This window comes from Colletotrichum lupini, chromosome 6 (genome assembly GCF_023278565.1).
Source record: "Colletotrichum lupini chromosome 6, complete sequence".
Classification (NCBI taxonomy): Eukaryota; Fungi; Ascomycota; class Sordariomycetes; order Glomerellales; family Glomerellaceae; genus Colletotrichum; species Colletotrichum lupini.
In genome coordinates, this window is record NC_064679.1 from 3,048,777 (window position 1) to 3,067,185 (window position 18,409).

Here is an 18,409-nt window from a genome sequence, read left to right on the forward strand (position 1 = left end):
TGTGAAACTGCCCTTGGTGTCTTCTATTCATCCTGTATATATGGATGGTTGAGATGAGCTTTCATACTTGATGCCACAAACATAACCCAACATGGCTATAGACGATCAAATTCGGGAGCCCGCCGGGGTAGCCGAGTTCATCGAAAATGCGTTTCTCACGTATTTCATCCCCGAAGCAACAAATCTCGACCTCGAGAAAGCCTTTCAAGGCGTCGACGACACTAAAGCGCTCTTTGATTCTATCAAGCGGAGGGACACACTATTTTTCGGTATCTCTTCAACCATCCCGTTTTCATATCTGCACCATCTAATATCTACCAGATGAGACGGTTGACGTGCTACTCGTGCTGAGAGCCCCTCTCATGGACGAAAAGGCACTACGATCACACTTTAGCCGCTTGGTCGTCTCAGTAGAGGCCCAAATCGTCAACAGCCACGCTTCGGATAGGGAGAAGCCATCGACGGACATCATCTTCCAGGGAACTGTTGAGGATACCTCGGATCCATTCATCGTCGTTGACGAACCCGAAGAGGAAGACTCCGCCTCAGACTCCAACGAAAAGGACGAGAATGCCGTCGCTCCTATAGATAGGCGAAAGAGGGAACCGCACATCTACGCCGTCTGGAGGCTCCCTGTCTTCCTCGCGCGGCCACGCATCCGCCTGCAAGGCCCCTTTGCGACCTTCACAGCCTCAGCCGGCCTCAGACCGGCCTCTGCGGCGGGCTCTGGCTCGGCCACCCCTCTCTCGCCCAACTTCCGCATAAACGGCGGTGCCGGGTACCTCCAGTCCGGCATGCCCTCGGGCCTGAACCTCCTCGAACCCTTCACCAATGATCCGGGCCTCGGCGGTGTAGTCCCACGTCTCTCCGCCCTCCGCGTCTCCCGCGTTGCCCCCGTAACCCAAGCCAAAGACACATCTCGGCCTTTGCGCTGCCTCTCCCAGCTTCGGACACGCATCTTCCCCGCCGTGCACACCCGAGTCCGCTTCTCCCGTCCAAACACCATGCCCACCTCGCCGGCCCTCATCGCCCTCTTAGAGGTGGACTTCACCCAATACTTCGACTGCCCCATCGAGCTCACCAGCATAGCCCTCTCCGTCGCCGATGGCGGTGTCGTAGACGACCTTAGCTCCCCGGCCGGCCTCACATTACCCATGACCTGCGTATCTCACGACCACGTCACGTTTCTCTACCGCCTGTCGCCGCAACAGCTCGACCTCCCCTCCAAGAACCCCAGCCGCGATCTCGACATCCACATCGAAGCCGTCGTGCAGAGGAATCCCGGCATCTGCTGCCCGCGTCTGAGCATGACCTGGACCACCACCCTCGACTTTACCCTCCCCGTCAACCCAGGCTTCAACGCGGCAATGCAGCCAATGCAGCCTATCCAACGCTCCCACCGCCCCTCACAGCTCTCCATCTCCGGCATCGAGGCAGCCCAGTCCCTCGTCGCCCCGGCCGTCATGCGCCCGGACTCCCTCCCCGCGCTCGAGGCCGCCACGCGCACCGTCGAGGCGCCCCTCCCGGAACTGGGCATCACCATGACCTTCTGCGGCCCCACGGAGCCCATCTACGCGGGCGAGGAGTTCTCCTGGACAGTCTACGTCGTCAACCGCAGCGTCGAAAAGGTCAACCCGGCCGTGACGCCGCGCAAGCTCGCTCTCGTGGCGCTTTCGAAGCGTCGGCGCAACGAGGTCCGGCTCATGCGACCCCCCTCGACGAGCGGGAAAGGTAAGACAGCCGCGGACGCAAAGGAGCTCGCGGATGCGGTGCTGGACGAGAATGTTCTGCATGCCATGCAGCGCAACTCGGTGGTCGATGCCACCGAGGTCGTTTGCCTCACTGCCGACACGAGAGTCGGACCGCTTGCACCTGGGGCGTGTCACGTCGTGGAACTCAAGTTCCTGCCCCTGAAAGAGGGCCTCGTCAACATCGAAGCCGTCAGGGTGATCGACTTGAGCTCGCAGGAGCACGTGGACGTCAGAGAACTTCCCATCATGTTTGTAGAAAAGCGACCAGCGACAGAGGTATCGGTAGCTGCAGTGACCGAGGAGCAAAATGAGGATGAGCAGAAGACGGACGAGTGAGTGCAATGAGTGTCTGGGTGCTTATAGATAGCACTTTGCTCTCTAAACCCCTAATATATTCTCACCAAAAGACCTTCAAGAACGATGCAAACCCAGATGCAAACCCCTTGGCTCCAAAGATGCTATGCTATGCCGTGTTCATCAAGTGTATTCCACGCGTCCCATTCCTTGATCCCAAACAGTTCAAACCCTTGGGTATCCGTATGCTTGAAAGTCCATACACGCCATATCAATGCAGCCCACAAAATATCATTAAAAGTCGTCAAAGTCGTCTTCCCACCCAAGTCGTGCGTAAATCGACTTTGGTTTCTCTTCCTCTGGTGGTGGAGGCGGCGCAAGTGATGATCTGCGCATCGGAGTTGCCGCCACCTCGTCTCCCAGCACGTCCACCGTCCGTTGTTTACATGGTGTAGCCGGCAGGCCAATGTCTGGCGATGGTGACCGCATAGGCTCAAATCTCGACCTGATCACACTTCCCGGCACGCTTGGATGCTGAGCTCTCGCAGGCTTCCTTGCCATCAAGGGCGACGAAGGCGGAATTCCGGCCTCGTGCCCTCCACGCTTGATAGGTGTGGCCTGTATAGCAGATGATGGAGTACTGCCTATTATATCGATATGGCCCCTCCGTGGTCCCGTAGAGGGAACTCTCGATGCGCTGGATGGCGGAATACTCGACATCGGGATGAACAAATTATTTGCGCCCTGTGACTCTGTGCTCAAGGCATCGCGGAATCGATGTGTAGCAGGTGTGACCTTGACCTGTACCGATTCAAATAGTGGATGTCGAGTCGGCGGTTTCTTAGACTCTGCGCCAGGGATTAGCACATTACCTCCAAAAACTTGAGGTATAAAACTTACTCTTAATCGAAGAAAGGCCCCCGGAAACCCGCTTCGCTGCATCCTCAACGATGGCCTTGCCCGCTAGGTCACGATTAGGTTTCCGAATGGCGGTGATGGCATCCTTCAACTCGGCTTCCACCAGAGCCTTCTTCTGTGCCTTGACGTCTTGGACCTTGACGTCATCCAGGGCCGTCATGCTTTGACTCCTGGAAAGTAGACCCGTCCGGTCCCTAGGCGAATTGCGATCGAGCTCGCTGTTTTCACGCTTGAAGCCGGGAATATTGGCCGAGGTTGCAGATCTCAACAACGCAATGGCGTTGCCGGGACCTCTGGAAATACTGCGCCGCGACTGCTCCTTGAATAAGGCCTTTTCTATGTTGTTCTTCGACGAAGGCTTGACAGGACGCTTCGCAGCAGCTCCGGGCTTCGTGCTGGGCTTAGTCGAAGAAGGCTTGGCTTTGGGCATTGGCGGAGCAATGATGACGGGTCCTCCAAGTTTACGGTTGATAGAATCGCAGATCTCAGGCAACCGAGCAGCGAAGCTAGTGATGTCAGCTAAGCAAGCCTATGTGATGAGTGCAAACTTACAAAGGCATAATGATGTCAGTACAGAAGTCCTTTAGGGGGTCTGCAGACGCCCGCAACGCTGGATCCCCGGCGTTCGCCGCAGTGACTTGAGAACCCTCTAAGAGTCTCAACTCATCAGAAGCAGTGGACTGCCAAATGGTGAGCCGATCAGCGTGAACGTCTACCAAGACGGGGAAGTTGTGTTTGCTGCGTTTCTTCGGCTGTACTTCTGCTGCCTTCTCGCCATCCCCCTCGCCTGACAGACCAGGTAGTTGGCTTTCTCCCTCTGCCTCGGCTGTGCGCAGAGGCTCCAGGGCCAGGATTTCCAAAATCAATATCATTTGTAATTGCGTCTCGCGGGTCCTCAGCAGGGAAACATGGGACTTGATCTGTGCCGGTGTGACGGCCATGTCCTCGTCGCTGATTTCCGGCTTGTTCGAGCTCCACCAGGCGCGCACATGCTCGTCTTCACCAGAGTACATGCCGTCCTTGCCCAACTTTATTTTCTTGGTCTTCCTTCGCTTCAACTTGCTACCTTCGTCGGAACTATCAATGTGTGTCTTCATTTTCGAAATTAGATCCGGTATCGCTTCGCGGTACTTTTTGTCGATTTGGACTGTTGTCATGACAAGACTCTTCAGAAACTCTATGAGGTCATTCATATCCATCGTGCCGTCGCAATCGAGATGGAACGCGGCGCGGGCTCGAGATAGCGGTCCCTTTGCAAAGTACGCAAGAGATCCCTGTATCTCCATGTCAGCTGAAGCTTCTTTACCGCCGGGCAGGGCAGAATGATAAACCAACCATTGACTTGTAAAGTGCCTCGGTATATTGTGTCCTGATGGTGTCCATGATGTCGCCAGCAGTCTGCTGGGTAGTAGGCTCGGGAACGGGCTGTGGTGTCGGTTCGACTGCGTCCAGATGTGTTTGAATCCACTCGGTAGGCTCAGGCTTCGGTTCTACCGTCTGGGCCAGTCCGCTTGGCGTTTGCGGTCGTGAGAAGTCGTCGTCAGACCTCGTCCGCTTCTCCGCTCTTGTCTCGTCGAATGTTGACACCGATTGCGAGCGGCCTCTCTTCCTCACAATAGACTGCTGCAGCGCCTCAATCGCCAGTCTCTTCTCCTTGTGTCCTCTGTGCAAAGCGGGCGTTGTCAATGGCATGGTCTGGCCTTGCTTAGACTCCCTTGCTTCTTCTGCAAGCCGCATGCGTGCGACATGCTTCCCGACCACCGTTGCCTTCTCGGACAAGGCCAGTAGGTCCACCCAAGGTCCTAGTTTACAGACGGTATAGAGGTTGGTTCCAAAGGCTGTAGCACGTTCGAGCGCGTAGATTGACTTGGAAGCTTCGTTGCGCGCAAGGAGCAGGCTCGGCCTCTCGGCGACCCGATCTTCCAGGTCAAGGATCTTGACTAGGGACTCGTAAAGGCGGCTAGAAGGAAGATCGCCGTGGGGTGAAAAGAGGTCGAGGCTCGACAGCGGGAGGTCTTCTCGGGGGATCAGCATGAGCGGCTGCAGCGTGCATGGCTTCGTGACTGTGCTCGTGGGATGCACCTAGGTAACGCGTCAGCTATTGAAGGACATTGCCTGGCGCGCTGAGGGACCTACCTTGAGAACAATCGCAGCCTTCAGCAAGTCCTCCATGGCATGGGAGATGCTGCGCTTCCTCTGCGCCGTCGTAGGCGGCGGCAATTCATGTTTGGAGTTCAGAGATCCATCAGAGCTTGGCGTAAGGATTCCCGATCTTTGACGCGACGCGTCTGAGGGCGGGAACAGCCTGGAGGAAGACATAGATTCATAGGGAGAGGAAGCGGTGAATCGAACTTGAAAATACAGACTGGTCCTCAAGAAACATGAATTTCAAGTCCAGTGCCTATCCCACGTACAAATAACGGGTGGAGGGGTGAGTAAAATTGCGGGCGACACTTTAAGTGACATGGGTTGAGCGACGGAGCGCGACAAAGTGATTTGGAGCTCGGAATGATCGAATGGCGTCACGCGTCAGTGATTTAGCGCACCGTCCAGCGTGTTGTGGTGGCCCAGAGGCCCGGGCCCGGGGTGCTTCGGAGGTTCCACTTTATCTTCAACGTCAACGGGAGCCCTAACCTCCGGCGCCATTGGCAGGCTCCGGGTCGACTTCACGGAGATGGGGCTCCTTTGGTAGGTATCAGTCAAGCTCATTCTTTTGTAGTAGTTTATCTTGGTGCTATGATACTATAGCATATGAATTGGATTCTAAAGTGTTTGACGCAGGCAGTATTCGAACCGGCCTTCTCGTTGCGCGTAGGTTTATGTTTCGTTTAAATAGCTTCATAATAATCACCAAGCACTTCGATGAGACCAAACTGCCCCATTCAGTTACTCTCAAAGTTCTAATTCAGCGCATGTATATAAATCAACGTGCCTATTGTGGCTTTGGTCATAAGGGGGTGTCGTCTCCACAACGGCCATCGCTCTCAAGTGCTGTCTAGCGACTGAAATTTACTTCTCTTGGGTCCCGGTTACTTCAAGCCGGTTGATTCTTGATTAAGCCCCAAGAACATTCTGGCATTCATTGAAACCCTGAATCGCCCTGCTCATCGACCTTGAATCTGCATGGCGGACTTTTCAGTCGGAATAGCCATATCGAAAAGTCTTGAGGCAACGGACCTTTTTCTGAAAACGCCATGCTTCAGAGGCATATTCATCATATTTCGTTAACATCGCCTAGTTGAACACGAAGTGATCTGCAGATAGGAAACACTTGACGCAGACCAGCCTCAGCTATGATTCCCAAAGAGAACTCAGCACTTCTGAAGTTCTGCCTGATAACCCAAGTCTGACTGATTTGGCCTCGCTTGGCCCGCCCCCAGATTGGCCTCATTCAAATTGGCCTCGTTCGAGTCCCCAGAAATTTGGCCTCATCAGCGCCGCAGCCTTCACCCATGGCTAAAACCTTTCATCCATCTATAAAATTCCCACATCTTTCCTTTCAATTGTATATTTCTTCTTTTCTTCTCCAGCTCTCTTAGCCACAAGGCTATGATCAAGTGTAGTATCTGTTCTTCCCAGTCTAACCAGCTGGGCAAGCATCCCCACGGGGATCGCGAGCCTGTTTTTCGACGGTTGACACAATTTTTATAATCTCGGGAAGACGAGCCTCTGTGTCTTCTCACTCTCCTGAGGCTTGCGGCGTTGCTCGCTCTTCTTTCTCGCGGCGCTACGTTTCGGCGTGGCTCTCCGCGGGAAAGGAGGCATGGGTTTCATCGAGGGAGAGAGGTTACACATGTCGGCTTCTCACCGTGTCCCTGGTATTACACTGCCTCCAGGCGACGCGAAAGAAATATTGATTCTGTCTTATTTCTTCCCTTGTTCCAACTTCCTCATTGCGGATATCTCTGGATTGTCCAGAGGCGCGAAGAGGATATCAACACACGATGTTAAGACCGCTGCCTTATGGTTCATGTCTAGCTTGAAGCCGTCGATCATATGGCGCTCACAGTAGTCATAGCAAATCTTAGTCATTACTCCAGTAGAACCGATGCCGACCAACAAGTTACTCCTAGTATCCAACCCCAATAAACATCACTCACGGCAAAGTTTCCGCCCCTCGTCGTCTATAGAAGTAAATCCATCCAAGCAAACATGAGTTGAACTCAACAAGAAAGGACTGCTACCTTAATTCATCCGTTCCTCGGCCGAGTCTCGCTGATATAGATTTATCTCCGCATACCCATAGACAACTTGCCTGGTTCCACTCCGCATAGGTCCATCTTCAAACAAACTGCAATTAGGAGGCCAACATCTCCTACGTCCATGCTCATCACGAATGGAAACTAAAGGCGCGAATAGAAGAAGGAACTTGTTGAATGATCCGCTCAAGCGCCGAAACGCCCAGATCCTCCACTTACATGCTCCTCCAAACCCTCCGGCTCTGAATCAAGCTCTGCTTCCTCGGTATCAGAACAATCGGGGTCTCACGATCAAACACCCACCTCTCTCAAGCCTCGGCGTTTGATTCTCAGAAAGCAGGCTGCTTCTTGGACCATCCTTTTCTTCAAACACTGAAACGGAGAGCAGAAGAGATGTCGAGTAAGAGGCAAAACATCCCACTCGCACCGCCTCCCGTCGGAAAGGTTCGAACAAGTGATGGGAGTTGTCTCACAGAGGAAGGGGACGAAGACCCAAAGCTGAACCGTGTGTAGATAGAGAAGAAAAAAAAGGAGCTCGGTTCTCTCTCTGCGCCCCCAGGATGCGGAGGAGGGCCAAGAATAGGCAAAGAGACTGCCAAAACACCCGCTCAGACTTTGACACATGCACCAGCGGTAAATCACGAAGAGGAACCCACTTTCGGCCGGCATCTCGCTTCATAGAACGTTGGTCTCCCGGGCTCCCGTTGCCCGCCCGGCGACTTTGCCCCGTATGAAGAAGGGTGAGAGAGGGTTGAGAGAGAGAAAGAGTGTGTGTGGCGATGATGGTTTCTTCTGCCCTCAAGACTTACATGCTAATGCCAGTCTCTTTTGCGTGTTTGCCTTGCCTCCATAAGAGAATCGCCGCCATCTCTCATCCCTCATCCTAGCTTGAAGCTGAAGAGGATTGCTCGATGAACAGCCTTCCATATTCAAACACGCCTAGCTTATAGTTGCCTCGTTATCGCGAACCTCGACAGGCTCGGTGAGGACATTTTCTTAAACAGAATCCAAAGAAAAGGGCAAAGCCCTCACAGGCATGCCACGAGTCGCTGGAAACCCTCCCTCCCAACTCTATAACAGCGCACGTCCAATACGCAAGCGCGCGGACTGCTGAGAGATGGAGAATCTTGTAGGCAGGGAGGAAAAAGATCAGCCCGATTTCTTCCTATTCGCACACACGTTAAAAGAGTTCTTTGCTATCCTTGTCGTGTTCCCCTTTTACCAAACTCAACTCAACTACACCCGCTCCCGTTCCCCATACTCTTCAGCATCCAAGTCATGGTAGACCTGGGGAGTGCCCTGTGTGTTTGCATATCCTAAGTCACACACATGCAGTCCCTCCCCCATGACGGGCTTTTGTTGTGACATGAAGCAACGTTTACTGGGCAGGCGGGGGTGGCTCTACGAAACGTCCAAAGGGGCCAAGTCCCCGATATAGCTTTGGACTGCAAACGAAACTCGGCTTTTTGCGTTCTTGTCTGCAAGATCTCACGATGCCAGCATAACCTTAAGCCACATAGGCGCGGGAGAGTTTATCTGGTTTCAACCTGCAAAGAAAGATAGTCCTCGGCTGAACAATTCTGGCATATATCCGAAGCCGGGCGTAACGCAAACAAACGACCTGATTCCCGGCAACATCACGACCCGAGTGGGTAGCAGAAGGGCATGTTGAACAGCTGACGGGATCCGACGTCACATCAATCATTCATCGTCCTTCCTTTCCGTGATCATACCATAAACTCACATGCAGCCATAGATGTTTTGCTGTCATCTACGCAAAGACTTCTTGCGCAATCCCAGATCATTGCCACGGATCGTTGGGACGATGTCAGAACCCTGGTGTGTGCGGCTGTGTGCCGCAGGATATGAAACAGCCCCCAGGGACTTGATTTCACGTCGAGACCTTCGTTTCGAACCGCTAGGTAACAGCTTTTGCCCTCTTTTCGTCCATTTCTTCTTCTTCTTCTTTTTTCAAACTTTTTTTCCTTCGATGGAGTCTGTCCGAAGTCAGACTGACAAAAAAAGCATCATGGACCCAGGATGATCCGGGCTTGTGGACGCCATAGAGTGAGCAGTGCTCCCAAAAAAAGACTGTGCAACAAAGGTTTTTTTCAGATGACAATGGCTGGCTGGTTGAGGCGGAGTCTAAGCCATCCGTCATGCAGCCTTAAGCTTGTCGTATATCGTAGGTTCTTGTTTTGGATGAAGGTAAATCTAGCCAGAGGTCTCCCGGAGGCGTCTTACACCGTGGCATGGACAAGCATGCTCTCACCCGTTTGGTAATCAGCCTATAGAAGGTAGTTCCTTATGGTTTCTGAAGCCCGATCATTGCGGGCGTCGTTGGGACAATGATATTGATCTTAATATACCCCCCGTGCATCGGACCACTGTAATCCGAATTAGAATTTCTCCAGTCTTGACAATAATTCAAAGGCCAGGAGCTGAAGCTCTTGATTGTGACCATTAGCTTAATACAAGGTCAGTAGTCTAAGCTGAGCTCGTTTCCTACAGGCATCAACCGGTACTTTGGCCTCACCGACTACTCTCCTCTGATCACCGATGGGCCTCAGAAAAAGCCAGACTCGACTCTGACATACGCTCGACAGCGATCCAGGGGTGAAGAATTCGCGGAGATCCGCGATGCCATATTCTAGTTGCCGTGCCAAGAAAAAGACGAAGCCTCATCTGGGGTCTTCAAGGAAGCGATTGGATTCTCGAGGATAATCCTGCTTGGGCAGTTACTTCATAGCCTCATCTGAAGACTTGGCTAAAGTCTGCTCAAGGGCCATCTATGTATTCAGATCGAATTTTGGGTTTCTTCCGCATCGAGATGTTCGATGATTAAGCACAATCGACGAGGAACCACATGTTGGCATCCGGCCTACATGAATTGGAAGGATCTTGCGTCTTCTCAACCCTTTACGTGTCGGCCGGGGTCTCAACGACCCGAAGGCACCCTCTTCTAAGACAGGACATCATCTGCAGCCGAGCACTGAGCAGCGGGATCACGTACAGTCTCTGCTTGTGTCGAGGGAAATACTTACACTCGAGACCACCGATGGAGGGCATGTGCCAGCATCCTCCTTGGAGACAAGCACACATAGCTGTTGACAGCGTGGCACCCGGAAACATACGGACGAAAGGCCAGCGAATAGAATTATTTAGCCCTTGTGTACGGACAGTCAGATGAGAACAATCTTACCGTCATGTTCGTTTGTGCTTATTATAACACACGATTGGCTTGCTGCGGTCTACATGGTCCTTGGCCTTCCAGTTGCATCGTTGTTCATCATCAGCAAAGAAGAGAGAGGCTTGATTAGCAACCGCCGTGATCATCCCTTTCCGAGTCAGCGACGGGCAAGATGATTCATCGGCACAAGAGCACGAGGCATCCGTACTGCCAGACATTTTTGCCGAGTCAGACAAACTCTTGAGCCCAGATGCCTGCTGCAGAAGTGCGCCTGAGACATTACATCTCACATGTAGAACCCGCCCACGTTAGATCGGCTGCATCCCCGAGCGCCTACTCCCCCCAGCCCGCAGGACACGGGAGTTCTATCAGATCCATATGAAAAGAGACATGGCTGGCATTCATTTTTGTTTGAGACAAGCTGCAACCAGGTCTCTCACCGGCGGTGAAGGACGTTGCAGGGCGGCAAGCATTGACCAGTCGATCGCTGTGCGCATACTAGCTGGCTGAGCTTCCGGCCGTTGGAGGATGATAAAAGCACCGAGACGAAAATAGTATGTGCCGTTCAATTATGTAAGTTGAATAGCTAGCCTTCGAGCGCTTGAGCACATATCATCGTGCGGTGACTTGGGAATGGCAACTGGCAGGCGTACTGTCACCGCTTGGAAGCATCGTGGACCGAAGGCTGAAAGAGAACAGTCGTTCACTCTCCAAGGCACGTGGACAGATCGGAAACGCCGGATCTGCCGCCACGCCGGCGATGGCCTCGGGACAATCATCGTCGACCACGCGGACGGCCCGTGATAATCGAACTCAAGAGAACAATCACAGAAAGGCGAGAGTCCGTGAGTTGCGCCGTTGCAAGTGCCGTTGCTGCACGTGCCTTTTGCGATCAATGAGACCCAGCCCGGGGGTTCGTATTCAAGATCGAGCCGTCGTCGAACACTGGAAAAAGAAGCGGTGAACAGCGATGCGTGTTTCTAGACTCTATAGAGTTGAGACAGAGTTGCCCGTCAATGGCGTCGGCGACGGGAAGAATGGTTCGTCACCTCATCATCGTCTTTGATGGACGCGTTCGGTAGGTATTCCACGAGGCCTATGCTACAGGGATATCCTGGTTATTTCCCGAGCAGATCGTCTTAGAACTAACACGGCGCCGAAAATAGGGTTTGGGGGAGGTTTTGCTGAACCCACACGTGTTTCTCAATCGCGTTGTGAGCCCTGGCAGGAATAGACGATGATATCTGGATCCTCAATCATTTCCCTGCGTCATGCAGATCTCAAAATGAGGCTCGATGGAATCTGAGCTTGACTAGAGAACGCATATCCGTAGATGCATTGCGCCTCCTGCAAGGCCTGTATTGCTGCAAGTCATTGTGTTGCGCCGGAAGAGGGGTCAAGAGGGTCACAGCGCTGGTCTAAACTGCAACACAGCAAACCGAAGCCTTTTAGAATCATCTATTATCCGCGGCCAAATTTTTGGTATCTCGGCACGCCCGGTCTTGTGTCGTCAAACTCGTGACGGGTCAGTAGCATTAGGCGCAGCGATCCGTCGGACAGTAAAACCAAGATGTGTCCGGTCCCTTGCAGTAACTCTGCAGCATCTCCCCTTCCTAGCAGGGCCGGACCACGATGACGACCAGGTGAGGGGAGAACTAACGCAGGGAGAAAGCAAATAAGATGAAGTTAGAGACGACGACAACGAATCGCGCCCCGGTGAAAGAGCGGTGAATTGGTGTTCCTGCACACCATCATTGTTGGGTTATCCACCCTCCAAGCCGCAAAGTGGTCAGCCGATGGCCACAAAGTCCGCTAAAGACGGGCTCCAAGGCGCTGTTCCTGGTACCTGGCAGGTTCTGGAGCTGGTGCGGTTGTTGGTAGCCTAGTGCTGGTATCGAGTAGCGGGCCAGTTGTTAGTGCGGTTTGAAGATGGCGTCAAGAACTCCTCATATTGACGAGGATCAGTCGACAAACTAACAGCCGCCGGCCTCCGAGTCTCCAAATCCTTCAGCCTATACGGCGTGGCTGTGGATCCGAAAGCTCCAGGTTCTGATGGTTCAAGGGTACTCCATACTCCAGCGCGGCGAGCGACCGCTACGGATCTTGGAACCCCACAGGGCAGAGGCTGATCAAGTCAAGCAGCGTCGATCCAAGCATGGATGAGGCCTGACGTGACGGTTTGCTGAGAGAGCTTCTCGGCCATTGATGGACGGTGGTTGGCGCTTGGCGCTTGGCTGATGAAAGACGTGGAAGAGGATAACAGCGCAACGGCCTTTTGTCTGCAGTGACAGTTGTCACGTATCCGTCTGGCGGCAGCCGACATGCCTGGGTTTGGCCTGGATAACCACCCAAAAGTCCATCATTCATATGCCTGGACCGTTGGGCCCTCGTGCGCAGTAGGCTGCCCTGGAAAACCGCAAGAGATATTCGGGCACCCTTTGGGCAGCATCGGCATGCCGCCCTCCAGCATCGTGGTCTCGACCAGTCTGTTTCCCTCGACATGAAAGCGCGGCTTGACATCATCCGTACCGATTTTCTCGGCATACTGGACATGGAGATTTCACAGGGCTCGGGCGGAAAAGGCTGGCATTCCATGTGTGACACACGGCGACTAAGAAGGCATAATGCCTGTTTCTTCACTAGCCTGCGCGTTCCTCGATCACTGCGAGAGTGTCCGGATGAAACCTGACAACGAAGAGGGGCGGTTTTTGATGGCGTTTGTGGTTTATCGATAAAAAGGCTGACGGGGTTGTTAACTACTTTGTCGCGGGAGGAGGGGTAGATTCCTTGGCTGGTGTGGGCGAGGTAACACCAGGCTCGAAGGAGGCCACTGACGTTGAATGTATTCGAAACTTGTTCTGATGGAGTCCAGACTTGGCCTGGGTCGGGTTGAAAATATCCCGCTGTCAAACGAATGAACCACGCTGAAATCAGTTCGACCTGCAGAACTGGAACGTATCGTCGGGTTTGACGGACTGCGATAACTCGGCGCGGAATAGGCCTCGGATTCGATGTCCCGCTGAACGCAGGAGGGGTAGAAAATGCCACTAGAAGCTCCTCCAATCCTGCAGTCATCAGGATGCGGTCTTAGCGAACTGAGGGCCATCAACGGCGGCAACTGCGTGACGCGCGCTAGGTAAGCGGTGAAGTTCAAGCTGAAGTATAAGCGGCATGGCCCGCGAACACCAGGAGCGCTAGACTTTGCATAGTTTCGGCCGAAGGTCCCAAGATACAATTAGTCTTGTTCCAGCAATGACCTTGACTGCCTGACGATCATAGCTCAGTGCCATTCACCGTACCCAACGGGTCTGCTTTTGACGGGTTTGTAACGCTCCTCTTGGTAAAGGACATCGGAGCGCCACCTCAAGAGCCCCAGGGCTCAAGGTGCAAGTAGGTATCCGTTGAATCGTTGCATCAGCGTCGACACCACCCTGTTGCCGCCGGGCGGCTCGAATTGGAGAGGATAGGAATGACTACCTACCCATCACACTGGTGACTTATCTGCTAGTGTGGCGTTTGCGGGGCACTTTGCATGCGACGCACCTCTCTACCCCATTCAGAGTGGTGGCTTCTCTCCTGACAGTGCATGGCTTGATGAATATCATCACCTGGCCCTCCATCTTCAGTTGTATGTGTGTGTGCTAATGTATGATAGTCCGGTGTCAAAGAGTGGGCTTGTTTCTCCCGGGCTCGTCAACATCGCGAGCGCCCACTTATCGCTAGGGGGACGTCGAGAGAAGGAACAGACGAAGAAGAAAAAACCGCAACGCCAACGGCCAACGGCGCAAAGTCAGCCAATCCCTCTACTCCATCCAACCTGCGGGAGGACGCAGTGGAGACGGATCATGGTCATGGCCTCGAGGTCTGTGTGCCAGTCAGTGCGGGCTGCGTCTCGGTATGCAAGGTACCAGGGGTAAAGAGGGTGGGAAATGGTAAGAATATTCGGATACAAGTGTGCTGAGTGCAATAGCCCAAGAGACAAGACTGGTGTGATGAGACAATGAGAAATCATCGGTGAGGATGGAGAAGAAGAAAGCGTTGTAGAGACCTGGCCAAGAATGATGCACTTTGATCTGTGAGCGCCTCTGCCGCCCAGCACCATCCTCTGGTGTCTCGGACAGGAACGGCTTTAGCTCTGGCTATGTATCCGCGAGATACGCGATCGCTAGAATCTTCGTAAAGCTGAGGATTGAAAAAAATAAAATAAAAGCGCGCCTTTCACCTGTCTTGAAATCCATTAAAGCGGTAAACGAGGTTGTTCCTGGGCTCCCTTGCTTGCTTGTCCTTCGTACAGCAGGATCCTGGTGATCAAAGACGGATCGGCCCTGGTCCGTCTCGACTCTCGAACAGCTCAAGACAAACAAGCTAGCTCCATCTGGATCATTGTCGTTTTCCTGAACGGAAAATACTCCGAGTCTCAACGGGTAGCCTCCGAGGACTGTGTCGTATTTTCTTCCACGCTGCTTGACGTCTTCAGGCTCTTGTACATTTGGAAGCGTGGAAATGATTGCAGACTGTATGTCCTGTTGATGGAGGTATCGCAGAAACCGGCTTGGATGTTTGCCGCCAAGTGCGACGTCCAATATCAGACCAGAAATGAGCCCTGTCGCCGAAGTTCTGGCCCATTGAGGCAGGCTCTGTCACTGAAGGCTCGCAGATACGGCCAGGTATCATCTCGAAAATAGCTAGTAGCGGACAATTATTGCCAAATGGGGATTAAGCAATATCATTCCAAAGAATAACACTTCAAAAGAAGGTGATGCAAATGCCGATTGTTAACGTTTCGTCACTCATTCGCCACAAGATGCCACCGACCCAAGTTCCTGTTCGCTCTGGCACGCCAGAGTGCCGTGTAAACCGTTGAATCCACAGATACTTCGTGGAAGGGCCTGGGAAACTGGGACTGAGGAGATAACAGTACGTGGCTAGGTGCGGATAGTTACTCAATCGAGCCGCCGTCCGCAGTACGCCAGGATCATTCATGGCTCGATATGCACTAGAGCTCCTCAATTCCAAGTTCGAGTTTCTGCGTGAACAACGCCCGCCTTCAATCCGCGTCGCCCTTGCAGGAGACCCGATGAGGAGGCCCTGATAGCGATGACGCCAGGCCAATCACTGACAACCACGACGAAAGAACAGCGGGTCGTTTCAGCGCAGCTCCTCTGAGTGAGGACGGCATGTCTAATTGGACTGTGGTGTGTCTCGCTGGGTAGTGCTGATTTCCCCGCGCTGTGGTGTTCCTTTTTCTTTTTGCCTTCTGCTGCCTCTCACGCCTCTCAACTGTCCCGACCTGGCCAAGGCAGACTGCATATCGAACTGGGGTGGAAAACGCCATTACCATAATACCAAGGGGTGTTGGCAGACTGAAGCTGAAATGCTGAAGGAAGGATGATTCGGGCGTCCATGGAGCCGGTACGGCGAAACGGCCGCGGTTTGCTGAGAATGATACACACCACAGTTATCCATGATGACCGCCATCCCATGCCCATCCCAGGGCATCCCGATTCTAGGCCCAACTATCGGGCGACACCTCGAGTGTGGTGCTGTTTTACTGGCCTGGCGTCTAGTGTCGTCGGCTGGCGTGGTGTGGCGATGGCAAGCCAGCAGGGCTTCTTGACTCGCTCACCGCTTCGGGTACAAGACGTGGGGGACCTGGGCTTCGGTGACCTGGGCGTCCCAAGTTCGAAGCGGCCGGCGCCAGAGATGACCGGTCACAAAATTCTGGTGCGAAGTTTCGTTCTGAATGCCAACTCGGCCCTGGCTCTCGGCCGGCTTCGTTTCCAGAATAGTTCACGACGGAGTACGAAGTAGATGGCTGTGGCTCCGCGCCCGCCCCGCAACCAATGCCCGCCGATTTTGAGGTTCTGTAGCACAACAACGGGCTGAGAAAGGGGCCATCGCAGACGATGAGCAGAGCCATGCATGCCAGTCCAGTGCATTGCAGGCCAAGCGCAGGGCATGTGCAGCCAGAGATTCTCAAGATAGCAGAAAGAGCCGGTGAGATGGCTGGGTGGCTGAGTGGGACCTATTACGGGCAAAAGCAGCACGAGACGAGCTGTCATTGATGTTGTGTCTCGTCAGATGGCTGCGAGCCTGCGACAGGCGTGGCCAGTGATGAGGCCTACGCGCTGCAAGGATGTGGGGATTTTGACAAGGCCCCCCGGGCGATGGACAAATTGCTTGCATGGAAGCGAGTGAAGGGCCGCAGAGGGGATCTGTGGATTGAGGTCTGAGATGCCATCACAGTCGCATCCGTATCCGACGTTGAGAGTTGAGTGCCAACGTAGGGATCGTGTACTTCGTAGAGAGCACTGGAGCGAGCGTTGCAGAAGCCAAGGCGGTTGGACTTGCACTTGCATAATTGCACTTCCCTCGAGGGCATGTAGAGTCGGGTTGCAGTCGCAGTCGGGAACTGTGCGCCGAGTGGCATCTGGCTTGTCCACCGAGCTTCACCTTTGCCCTCGAAATACCTTAGCGGGCGGTAGGTGGCTAGGATAAAATGGTCTGTACTTGGAAGTGGTCTAGCTCTTGCTCAAGAACAGGCGCAGCACCACGACCTTCCTGAGGTAGCGTGCTACAGGTGCGTGTTCGCAGGTTTTGGCACGGCCGTCCTTGGTCGTACCGTAACGGACCGGACGTTGGGTGTCCGAAAATACATACAGTCAGTGATGACGGGTGGCGATGGGGACTGAAAGGTTGCGAATGAGGTCTGTGGTGGACTTGGCTAGGAACGGTGACTGCCACACGTGAGCAGGCGTTGATGTGTGAGTTGATTGACGCTTGATGGATTGGATGGCTCGAGGTGAGGACATTCGGCGTTGTATTCGAGGGTGGTTGGCGGCGGAGGAAGACGGGATGAGATGAGGAGACCAGGAAAATTACCCAACTGTCTAAGGTACGTACCGTATGGAGGAGACGTGGACGTCGAGACGGGAGCGAGTGGGGCATCTCAGACTTAGAGTATATACGAGTACGTACCCATGACTAAGGAACGGGACTCATTCACACACCCCTCTTTTCCTCTCGTCTGCTCACCCCCCTGGTCCTGTTCCTGTTCCTGTTCCTGAGTCTCTTCCACTCACCTCTCTCTCTCTCAGTCTCAACTCTTAACTCCTCACAATTCTCCCGCTCAGAAGCCAAGGCCTTCACCCGCCCGCCCTCGTCTCGTCTTCTTGTCTTCACCCCCCCCCCTTGTTCATGGACCCCGACACACAACTCAACCTCCGAACGCTCCACCCAGAGATCCACCTCTCCACTGTCTTGAACCTGATGCGTTGTGTGCAGCTCGGTTCGTTCGTTTCTTCCCACTCGTCACGGACGGTTTCTCTTGACCACAGACACCACCACACTAGGCACAGGAACCCGCAACTGACCACCACCATTCTCTTTGGCTCTTCTCTCACCCATTCTCACGCACACACACATACACACACACACACACACACACACACTTACTCGCTCTCAGCTTCTCGCCTCCCCCCTCCTCCTACACACGCGCACACCACACTAAAGCATCTCGACATCCTGTCCTGCATCACGGATCATGGCCACACCCCCGGAAAGGCCCCATAATATCCTTGCGGGATTATTCACATGCCGTCGTTCCCAAGCGGGTGCACGGTTGTACAGCTTATCCCTACCCTGTCTCTCAGTCTCTCCAAGCACACTCTTCCTCGCCGTACGGAATAGGTATGCACCAAGTTGTGTGTACATGTCTATGTGCGTGGTGTATCCGCACATCGTAGCTGCGTGGCTGCAAAGGTGGCCCAAGGTGCCACCGCCCGTCAATCTTTACATCGTTTCCATGTCAGTGCTGCCGCAAGTGCCGCATCCAAGGAACCAGGTACTCTCTACTACGTTTCCCACCCCTACATGGCAGCTATATACATAACCCCAGGACAGCCGCCCACTATCTTCTGTATTCGATCTCCGCGAGCCTCTCTTCCTCGTCTCCAACCCTTCCCCTTCCCTTACTTGAAGGTCTGCAGCATCAACCGGCTCCCAACGTCAATCTTGGAGTCGTGGAACCTGATCTCTGGCCTGTCTGTCATCCTGAC

General features: G+C 53.7%; 4 protein-coding genes across 4 annotated transcripts; 2 read left to right on the forward strand and 2 right to left on the reverse strand.

The window, feature by feature from the left end:
* Positions 1 to 91: 91 nt before the first annotated feature.
* On the forward strand, positions 92 to 2,087 carry CLUP02_12420 (uncharacterized protein; the record flags this gene model as incomplete). Its single annotated transcript, XM_049291384.1, has 2 exons — positions 92 to 269; positions 322 to 2,087. The coding sequence occupies 2 exons, from the start codon at positions 92 to 94 to the stop codon at positions 2,085 to 2,087; spliced, it is 1,944 nt and encodes a 647-aa protein (XP_049148529.1).
* Positions 2,088 to 2,339: 252 nt separating this feature from the next.
* Positions 2,340 to 5,282, reverse strand: CLUP02_12421 (uncharacterized protein; the record flags this gene model as incomplete). The annotated part of the gene is made up of 5 exons (XM_049291385.1): positions 2,340 to 2,893; positions 2,946 to 3,469; positions 3,516 to 4,237; positions 4,299 to 5,045; positions 5,100 to 5,282. The coding sequence occupies 5 exons, from the start codon at positions 5,280 to 5,282 to the stop codon at positions 2,340 to 2,342; spliced, it is 2,730 nt and encodes a 909-aa protein (XP_049148530.1).
* Positions 5,283 to 9,283: 4,001 nt separating this feature from the next.
* On the forward strand, positions 9,284 to 12,168 carry CLUP02_12422 (uncharacterized protein; the record flags this gene model as incomplete). Its single annotated transcript, XM_049291386.1, has 14 exons — positions 9,284 to 9,441; positions 9,596 to 9,618; positions 9,674 to 9,815; positions 9,936 to 10,085; positions 10,148 to 10,277; positions 10,345 to 10,378; positions 10,483 to 10,617; positions 10,683 to 10,797; positions 10,855 to 10,925; positions 11,000 to 11,197; positions 11,259 to 11,430; positions 11,630 to 11,728; positions 11,797 to 11,995; positions 12,076 to 12,168. The coding sequence occupies 14 exons, from the start codon at positions 9,284 to 9,286 to the stop codon at positions 12,166 to 12,168; spliced, it is 1,719 nt and encodes a 572-aa protein (XP_049148531.1).
* Positions 12,169 to 12,234: 66 nt separating this feature from the next.
* Positions 12,235 to 18,403, reverse strand: CLUP02_12423 (uncharacterized protein; the record flags this gene model as incomplete). The annotated part of the gene is made up of 28 exons (XM_049291387.1): positions 12,235 to 12,454; positions 12,524 to 12,631; positions 12,788 to 12,897; positions 12,957 to 13,417; positions 13,449 to 13,551; positions 13,652 to 13,783; positions 13,843 to 13,899; positions 13,961 to 13,972; positions 14,170 to 14,216; positions 14,338 to 14,487; positions 14,575 to 14,989; positions 15,050 to 15,096; positions 15,164 to 15,414; positions 15,473 to 15,542; positions 15,624 to 15,788; positions 15,883 to 16,004; positions 16,068 to 16,407; positions 16,453 to 16,567; positions 16,597 to 16,764; positions 16,863 to 16,926; positions 16,990 to 17,089; positions 17,163 to 17,300; positions 17,435 to 17,515; positions 17,574 to 17,618; positions 17,672 to 17,745; positions 17,804 to 17,838; positions 17,874 to 18,141; positions 18,327 to 18,403. 28 exons carry the CDS (start codon positions 18,401 to 18,403, stop codon positions 12,235 to 12,237), a joined length of 3,975 nt encoding a protein of 1,324 aa, XP_049148532.1.
* Between the last annotated feature and the right edge of the window lie 6 nt (positions 18,404 to 18,409).